Source organism: Hordeum vulgare, chromosome 6H (assembly GCF_904849725.1).
Source record: "Hordeum vulgare subsp. vulgare chromosome 6H, MorexV3_pseudomolecules_assembly, whole genome shotgun sequence".
Taxonomy (NCBI): Eukaryota; Viridiplantae; Streptophyta; class Magnoliopsida; order Poales; family Poaceae; genus Hordeum; species Hordeum vulgare.
In genome coordinates, this window is record NC_058523.1 from 15,291,402 (window position 1) to 15,301,488 (window position 10,087).

The window sequence follows — 10,087 nt, forward strand, 5'->3', positions numbered from 1 at the left end:
GCCATCCTGCTGGTTGAGATCCCATCTACTTCTACTTCCTCTCTTGGTGGATCAGGAAGGAGGAGACGTCATCGAGCCGCACGTGTGCTGAACGCGGAGATGCCATCCGTTCGGCGCTAGATCGGATCAGATTGTGATTGGATCGTGAGAAGTACGACTACATCAACCGTGTTACATATGCTTCCGTTTAACGATCTATAAGGGTATGTAGATGCACTCCCTTTCTTGTAGCTATCGACACAAATATACTAACCACCACATTTGTTGTCGCGGTGTGATCTATTTCATGTTTCAAAGTTATAGTCACCCCATACAATGCAATACCATTTATTTCACCAGGACAAACAATCTCATTTAGGTCTTGTCCAGGCTGCCCATAGCCCGAGCCTTCTCACGGAGAATAAACTTTTGTGTCTTCCCCGTCGAACTCTTGGGCAAGTTAGCAAAGACCACTGTCTTTGGTGCCATGTAATGTGGCAACTTTTCTCTACAGAAATTTATAATCTCTATTTCTGTTGCAGTGACATTAGTCTTTAACTTGATGAATGCGCAAGGCGTTTCACCCCAGTGGTCATCTGGCCTTGCCACGACCGCTGCCTCGAGCACTGCCGGGTGGCTAAAGAGCACCGCCTCCACCTCAATTGAGCTGATGTTCTCACCCCCTGATATGATGATGTCCTTGACCCTATCCTTGAGCTGAATGCACCCGTCCGGGTGCCTCACAGCGAGATCTCCTGTGTGCAGCCACCCTTGGACCATTGACTCCTTTGTTGCATTGATGTCCTTGTAGTACCCGCTCATTACAGTGTTGCCTCGAAACATCACCTCTCCGATAGTTTGGCCATCATGTGGCAGGCTCTCCATGGTGGTCGGACTCTTTACATCGATGTCTTGTATACCGACGTGGTGATGAAACCCCTGTCGTGCCTTAAGCCGTGCAATATCCTCCATCGGCAATGTGTCCCACTCCGGCATCCACGTGTTGATGGTGGACGGGCCTGTCTCTGTGAGGCCATACATTTGGTATACTATGAACCCAAGCTCCTCAATCCCATACAAGATGCTGGGCGGCGGTGGGGCGCCACCGGTCATGATATGTACTATCACTGGCAGTGGCTTTCGATCTCCAGCTGCTGCATTGACGATCATGTTGAGAACCGTGGGTGCACCCCCCATGTGTGTCACCTTGTGTTGGGAGATGCTATTAAAGATTACCTTCGCCGTGGAACGCCGGAGGCAGACATTAGTGCCACCCTGCATGGCGATGCCCCATGGTAGGTTCCAGCCGTTGGCATGGAACATCGGCACAGTCCACAGGTAAGTCGGCATAGCGGTGATGTTGTACGTGAGAACGGTTGCAATAGTGTTGAGGTACGCGCCCCGGTGGCTGTGGATCACGCCCTTGGGCCTTGCAGTCGTGCCCGACGTGTAACTCAATGCAATGGGGTCCAACTCATTCCGTGGCCAACGGATGTCGAACTTTGAAGGTGCTTCTCTCATGAGACTCTCATAGTCCGTGTAGGTGGAGTCGATGTAGTCGCCTTCGTTTGAGATGGTGATGATGACCGGAAGGCCAGTGGCGCTAGACTCATCGACGGCGATGTTATTCGCGTCGGCTCTCGCAACATCAAGGAGGCTTGACTCGACAAACAACACCTTGGCGCCGGAGTGCTTCAGCAACGTGGACACCATGGCCGCGTCATGCCGTGTGTTCAAGCTGCAGAGGACCGCGCCTGCCATGGGCACCGAGAAGTGTAGCTCGTACATCGCCGGCACGTTCGGGCTAAGAACAGCAACCTGCGCGTTCATGGCGGGGGGTTAGTAGCTTGTTTTGGACTTTTGAGATTGACTATGGCTCGAATGACAAAAAATATTATTCAGTTAATGTTGTTCATTTTTCATTGCACAAATACCAAAGTTGGGTCAGATGGTTTTTAGGTGAAAATAGTAGTTTGAGTACATATAGTAGTAAAACTAATATCTTTTCGGACAGTTAAACTAAATTTCTCCCCCAAAGCTAACTCCTATACGTGTGGGTGTGGGCGTTTAATTTGCCCACACGTCTTCATTATCACTCATGTTGCCACGTCAAAGCAGATGACATTAGCGGAAATCTTTTTTGGTTTTTTGGCTTAAAATGTTTTATATTCTAGTTAAAAATCCATTTTCACTATTAAATCTGTCTCGACGAGATATTTAAAACTAGATCCCATGTTGATATGTTTTGATGAAAAAATTAGACAACAATTGTCATGATGTTACACTGTAGTTGTCATAGTGTTTATACTGAAGTTGACATGACATGTTTTATCTATTTTTTTCCAAATTTTAAAGCTACCGGTATATTTTTCAACTACTTTTTATGATAATTTGTATTAATTGACCATGGTAATTTTTAGTAATTAACCATGGTAAATTTTATGCATGGATCATCGCAATTCTTTACTAAGCCATCAAAAATTACATTTAAAAGTAGAAGAAAAAACATCTAAAAATATCATGATAACTTCAGTATAAACACCATGACAATTCATATGCAATAGACATGGCAACTTTTAATCAAAAATATATATTGATATGGGATCTAATTTGAAGATCTCGTCGCGATGGATTTAATAGTCAAAACAGATTTTCAATCGGATTTTTTATTTAAGAGATAAAACATTCTAAAAACTGAAAATCAAAAAAGATCCCCACATGTATGCATGCGATGACGTGACGCAATTTATGTGTTATAGGCGTGTGGTTGGATGTTACTTACACCACACGTGTGGGCGTTATCGGGACGCTATTATTTCTTTTACTAGTTGATTCTTTTGTTTTGTGTGAAACAGAGTTCACTTGCTGACGGACGCTGAAAAATGTCTGTCCTTAATTACTCACCACATCGCCGCGGGCAATGCCGAATCGGGTGGCGAGCGCGGCGGCCACGCACACGCATCTCTCCCGGACCTCCCTCCACGTGCAAGACCACGTCTCCCCGTACACCACCGCCGGCCGGTCGCCGTAGACGGCCGCGGCGCGCTCGATGAAGCTGAGCGGCGTCAGCGGCGCGTAGTTGGCCGCGCACCGTACCCTGCCAGACTCCGCGTCCAGCACCTCAAATTCCTCCTCCGAGGCCGCCGCCTGAGACGCGCACCGACGGCGGGACCTGTCGGGGAAGCTGAGCGCACGACGCTGATGCACCGATCCGCTGCTGCGGCGAGGAAGCAGTCGGGGTGCAGCTCTCATGGCGTAAGACGTCGCTCCTGGCTTAGATTCAGCTAGCCAAGATGGCCACATCGTTGAAGCACAAACCATAGATACCTCGACATTGCATGCAGCAAAATAATGCGCCATGCTGAATACCAATGTGGCGTACGTGTTTCTCTCCACTGTTTCTTCTTTTTCGTTCAGTGTTCTCACAACGTGCGTCGCTGATTGCATATATGTGGTTGGGTTGCACCATTTATTCCGTAGCACCATTAACATGGTCCAAGAGCCTAATAAACCTTTTGTACTCACAACGTGCTTTCCTTCCTGTGTCGTGACACTGCAACTACGGTCTGCCGGCTACCAACTATTAATCGCACTCCAACTAATGGATGTGACTTAATATTTAAGGACCGGACTAACTGCCAACCTTTTCTTTTTGAGGTGAACTAACTCCCAACTGTGTGCAATTAGGCTGGTCACGACTTAGTATCATGCACAGTATACTAGTATATGATACTATATTCATATTTCATACTCCCTCTATCCGGAATTACTTGTCGCACAAATGTATAAAAATGGATGTATCTAGAATTAAAATACATCTAGATATATCCATTTCTATGATAAGTATTTCCGAATGAAGGGAGTATATCATAACTTAGTATCATAATAATTTCATTTGTTTAATGCTTAAAGTTCAAACGTTCAGGATTTATCGGGGCTAAATAAAGCTGGCACCCCCAACACCGTCCGCAACAACAATTCCCCGCACACCGTCTGCACCCTCCCCTATATTCTTTCCACACAAATCTCTTCCCAGCCTCTTTCTTTACCTAATAATAAAGCAGTTATGGCTTTTGTCAGAAAACCCGCCGTGGCGCTTTTACATAAAAGTCCCTAATGTTTTAGCTAATTGACTCGCAGTCCACATAATAATTCGACATGAATCGGTATGGGCGAGATAAGAGGAAAAACAACTGCCTCCCAATCCCATCTCGACCTCTAGGCTCCAGTGCGCTGCCAACCTCTGCCACACCGCCACGCACCGCTTGGCTCCGTCGGAACTCACCCCGACGTAGCGTCGTCGGAACCTGCCTAGTCATCGCGTCACCGAAGCCCGCCCCGTTGTTGCGCAGCCCGAACTCGCCCCATTGGCGCGCCACCAGTACTCCCTGCCGGAGCCCACCCCGTCGTTGCGCCGCCGAACCCCATCCCGTCGTCTCCCCTGCTCCTACCCCAAGTCCCCCCACCCATGCGTCCTTCCATTGCCGGCGAAACTTCACGCCTCGGCGGCGACCAGCGCCACCGCTGGTTCCAGAGGCTGCCTTGCGCAAGTGGGGGATTTTTTACTCGCTGAATTCTACTCCTACGGGTGTTGGTGAGCGGATGAGATTTGACGGGATCAGGATGAGGAGGAGGCTGCTAAAGTGTACGGGAAGAAACTATGAGGCTCCCCAGACTAGCCGTTGCCCCAGACGCATGCTACCTCAGCGTGTTGTAAGAGAAGACCATGAAGATCGGCAAGAAATATGCTTGAGTTCTTCTAGGATTTTTGAACTAACAATTGATTTTTTTTATGCTTTCTATGTCATAACAATTTGTATTGGATTGCACATGTGTCAGATAGGTTGATCAAGGAAGGTGTGAAACTGGGATGTGAGTTAAAGACCAGCATGGCCTGCAATTGATGCCCACCATTCATGTGCCTTGCAAGCATCAACTGCTTGACTTTGGCGTCAACAACATAACAAGGAAGAGATCGACCCCCCATCCACATGTTTTTCTCCTCGCAGCACAACAAGAGTAAACGTTTCAACATAAAACTTTTCCCTGGCTAGACTCTTAAGATTAGCTTATGCTCAATGTCTTGAACTTAGCATATGGTGCATTACGTAGTATAATACTCTTAAGTAAGATTAGATTTTTGCAATGGCTGGTAATGTAGGTTTGATTTTTATTCCTGCTTTCAGCATGATTGGTCCAACAGACTTTCCTGTAAAAAAAATTGCATGGCCTATTTCTTAACCATGGCTTACATTGTGTGTCTCGATAGATTATCTGAATTTGAATAACTTGCAGATTTGAAGTCTGTTAGTATGTGTTTTAGTTGACCAAATAAAGGTATGATTTATAGGCACTATTTAATGTAATATTCAGTATAATCTATACTAGAGATATAAAAGCCTTTTTTATGAGAAACTAAAAACTTAGTTCACTTCCAGAGTGATTGGGAACTATGTATATAGATTTAGACTTCTGTAATTTCATTATGCTGGTGATGTCATTGTCAAATTCATAATTTTATGATGATGTCGTGGTCAAATTCTCATGCAGATATGCTCAAGATAGCTTGCTACAATTAGGATTAAGTTTGTAAGAGTTCTTGGAAGCACACTGTGTCAACTACATACTTAATCACCTCCACTCTACATGCATTCCTTTTGTAGGCTGCACTACACACAAACATTACGAGACATCACCATATTTGTTTGATTGGCCTCTCTATCCGCCTGATGCGCAATTCATAATGGTGTCATTGGAGCATTTGTTTAAAGTTTTCATCCACTCGGCTTCTGTCAATGCAATTGGATATGTGGTTAAACACGAACAAAATTAACTTGGGCAGACCTTCTAAATGATCACATAAATATATTTGTGCTTGCTAGAAGTTCTTAAGAACTGATCCAATGCAGCGATGTTACCTAATCTCACGTACTTATCTCCATCCAGCACCTCCTCATGTCTATATATTGCGTCCATCATCATGCTCCTAGCTACAAAATAATTTGACAAATTTTAGTGCATGTGTTGCATGTTGTAAGTTGTGCCGTGATGTCGGTTTAACGTGTCATAAAGTTCAAACCTAGCTGATAATGTGTGCCATGATTCCCACTAATTACGTCAGAAAGATTCGAGACAGAAAAATTTAAGTCTCTATAGTCAACCCCTAACAAAAAAATAAGACGGAAGCACTTACTCAACACTGATTAAATTTAAAGAGTTATACATGCTTTTTTGTATAACCTGCAGTATAAACTTTTTTATTTTGCCTATTTTCGAGATTTATGAACTTTCCCCATGGTATAATAAGAAACGAAATCCATTTATTGGCTTATTATGATCAAAACTGAGAGTATATGCGCCAATGTGAGTGGTCTTATAGAGTTGGAATCTTACGCTTCACTGTAATTGCTTTACTGAATCTATAGACTAAGAAAAATCATATTTCTTGTGTCAGGCAGCTCTCACAGCCCTCTCAATCTCCTTCGATTTGTTGCAGATTCCGTCGGAGTCCATGACCTCTGTATCATGATTGCACCCGTGTACTATATACTTGTAATTTCTTTTGTATTGTGTATATGCCAATTGTTGTCTGTATCATGTGCACAATGATTGTGTTCTAGCACTCAAATAAATTTTGGATTCATAATTGAAGCCTATCATTAAGTTGCCACAAAACTATAACCAATGTCAAAATCCTTATTTTAGTCAGGACAATTAACTATTGAAAAAACAAAACTAGTTGCATTCAGTTTTTGACAAGGTAATGCCATGATTAAGTATTTGGAGTAGATACTATAGTTATAATGAAGCAGCAGGATTCTTGTGCTTGTGGCCTATATACACTAACTATTTTAGACACTTGATACTGCATCTACAGTATGAAGTCGCAAAAGAAAAAAGAAACATAACATTAAGTTGTTCACCAGCAATGCACAAGGAAACTAGAAAGCGCATAGATGTAGCCGGTAGTAACTCAGAACTGTAGATGATCGCACCGGTAGAAAGGACATAAATTAACTGTTCAAGCACATATCTTGGTTTCTCCCTGCTGTCATGTACTGAAGAAAAGCTCCAACACACAATGAAATGGCAGCAAAGAAGAAGCCAACAATCAATAACCTTTCGTAAACAGGAAAACCAATACTTTTGAGGGTCCAATTGAATTTTGGGAGATGCAACATGAAAGACGCCAGATCCTCGTAGATCTTCCTCTCAACAACATGTATATAACATCCTTTAGAAACTTACATTGATCTATAGAGAACCCATTTATTCTTTGATCATTTGTTTAGTTGATCTTTTGTGTTTTGCAAATACATACAATTCTCGCTAAATTTGAAAATGTCATCTTCTTCTTCCGTTGCAACGCATGGACATGTTTGTTAGGTAGATTTGGATAGCTAGGTTTTCGAGATTGAATCAATCGCTGTTGTGTAGTGTTCTTTTAGTACAAGGGTGCAGAGTATTCTTTTAGTAGGGAGGCCTTGAGATATTTTTTGCCCGGTGCAACGCACGGGCATTTTTACTAGTCTTTTTTAACATTGTAAAGACACATGCGCTTATATATATATTCATATACTCATCATTGTGAATACACATGCATACTTTATTCCTATGAGCACCTTCAAAAGATTGAGCCGATATTTCATCTAGAGATTGATGAAGTCACCACTAGACGCCTGTAGTCGACTGGAACAACTCATCCCATTGAACACTCATCATCGAAAATTCTGAAATAAATTCACGAATAAATGCGAGCATCAAGACATAAACCTAGGTGTGTTGGGATACCATTGTCCAACTAACCATGCAACCACATGTTGCTTCATATCCCAAACTCTTAACAAGGACAAACCTTATCATATCTCCGGATCTAGAGGATGTTGCAAGCTCCCCAATACCCTCTTCTCTCCATGCTCTGTATGCAACAATTACCAACACCGACATTGAGAGCCAACCAACCCAATGGCGGACCTACAAAGTATTTTTACTGGGGGCAAAGTATGCGAGTGGGGGCGTATTCGTTCAAAATTCAAAGAATTTTAGCATATTTTTCAAAAAGCAGAAGGAAATATTACTAGAGTTTCAAATTTTAAGTGGGGCCCTAGGCCCCCACTCACCTTAATGTTGGTTCGCCTTTGAACCAACCTGTGATTGAATGGTTAGGAGGGCAGTGGTATTATCTCCATCAGAGTTTCATCCTTAGACTTGACATTGGTGCTCGCCTTTTCCTAGGTTTATTTCAGTCCTTTGGGCGATGTGCGATCAGTAGGAGTAGACGTTTCCATCAGTCTTTGGTGACTTCATAAATAATCAAGATGATATGTCGACTCGGTCTCTCAAATGTGCTCATAAAGATAGGGAGTGCGTGTGTGGGTTCATAGTGATGAGTGTATGTACACATATATGAACATTTGCGTCGATACTATGTTAAAAGACACAAAAATCAAGAAATTACTAGGGTTTGAGCAGCGAATAGCAGCTCCACAACTTCATCAGAAATGTTACCATGGTAAATCACGGAATAATAAAAGGAACCTTTAGTGATCCCAAAATCACATATTATTATACATGAAAAAAAACACCTTGTTTGTTCTGTCGGCACCTCCCAGGCTGCGTACTCCATACAAACGCCTCATTGTCCCACAGGGATCCCTCGACATCCCTCGACAACCTCAACAAGATTGAGCGGGTTTTTGGCTGGTCCTGCTCAGACAAGACTACCCGTGCAAAATGGAAAGCCAACTGGAACATGGTATGTCGGCCTACAAGCTATGCAGGCCTGGGTTACCTCAACAATAACAAGTTCTCTCATGCCTTGCTACTGAGATGGTTCTGGTATGATTGAAAGGAGCGGAGCAAACTTTGGGTAGGGATGGGTAATCCTTCCACCGAGGAGGGCCATAATTTCTTCTAGGCCTCCACTACTACTATCATGGGCAATGAAGCCAAAACGCCTTTTTGAGACTCGTCGTGATTGCTTGTGTTAGACAATGTAATTGTGGCTGCGTGTTACACAATGTAATTATGTTTAAACTAGAGATAGAACCGTTAGGATTGATCTTTGTAGTTATTCTCTTGTAGATAAAGATCAATCCTAACCTCTTTCCAATCTTATGTAATCTTCGTATATTTGGTTGGCCCTAGTGCCTATATAAACACGCAGCGTCCCTGCCAAGATGGCATACGTTTCTACTCCATCTATTTCTCACATGGTATAAGAGCCTTTTTTTTTCTCTTCCTATGTCCAACGCCACATCTCCCTCCTCAGCCATCGCCATGTCCTCCTCCCTCTCCCTGGCCGCATTAGGTCACACCATCACCGAGAAACTATCCAGAGACAATTTTCTGGTGTGAAAGGCACAGGTGCTGCCCCACATCAGGGCCGCCGGCCTGATGGGATACCTAGATGGTTCCTCTCCGGCGCCCCCTGCTACCCTGCTCGTGGAGACAGAGGTCTCCGGGAAGAAGGAAAGAGCACCATCACCAACCCCGCCTATACGACCTGGTATACCCAGGACCAGCAGGTTCTCACCTTCCTGCTGGCATCTCTCTCGCGGGATGTACTTCTTCAGGTCCACGACGTCGCTACCTCCTCTGGCGTGTGGCAGATGATCCTGTTGCTTTTTGCTTCCCAATCTCGGGCGCGCAAGATTCAGTTGCGTGGCCAACTCTCCACTACGAAGAAAGGTGATCTCTCTGCCGCCTCTTACTACACCAAGATGAAAGGTTTTGCCGATGAACTTGCAGCGGCTGGCACACCCGTTGATGAAGATGAAGTTGTCTCCCACATCCTGCACGGGCTTGACTCCGATTACAACTCGTTTGTATCGGCAATCTCGACCCGTGCGGCGGCTGACAACCCAATCGGCCTCGGCGAGATCTTCTCCCTGCTTCTCTCTGCAGAGACCCGGATCGAGGCGCAGAACTCCAGCCACGCCCACTCCATCAACCTCGCCTCCAAAGGGAGTGGCCGCGGCAACCCGGCTCGGTTTTCCCCTGGCGGCGGTGCCTCCTACACCAACAACTATGGCACCGCCACTTCCTCACCACCAGGGGGACATCCGCATCCTCAGGGCCCGCTCATCTGTCAACTCTGCAAGCAAGC

At 44.6% G+C, this 10,087-nt stretch overlaps 1 protein-coding gene and 1 pseudogene across 1 annotated transcript; one reads left to right on the plus strand and one right to left on the minus strand.

Moving 5' to 3' along the window:
- Nucleotides 1-220: 220 nt before the first annotated feature.
- On the minus strand, nucleotides 221-3,509 carry LOC123402787 (butanoate--CoA ligase AAE1-like). The gene is made up of 2 exons (XM_045096751.1): nucleotides 2,884-3,509; nucleotides 221-1,797 (listed from the first exon to the last, which is right to left on the minus strand). Exons 1-2 carry the CDS (start codon nucleotides 3,469-3,471, stop codon nucleotides 355-357), a joined length of 2,031 nt encoding a protein of 676 aa, XP_044952686.1. The 5' UTR covers nucleotides 3,472-3,509; the 3' UTR covers nucleotides 221-354.
- Nucleotides 3,510-9,740: 6,231 nt separating this feature from the next.
- Nucleotides 9,741-9,824, plus strand: LOC123406619 (annotated as a pseudogene).
- The last annotated feature ends 263 nt before the right edge of the window (nucleotides 9,825-10,087 follow it).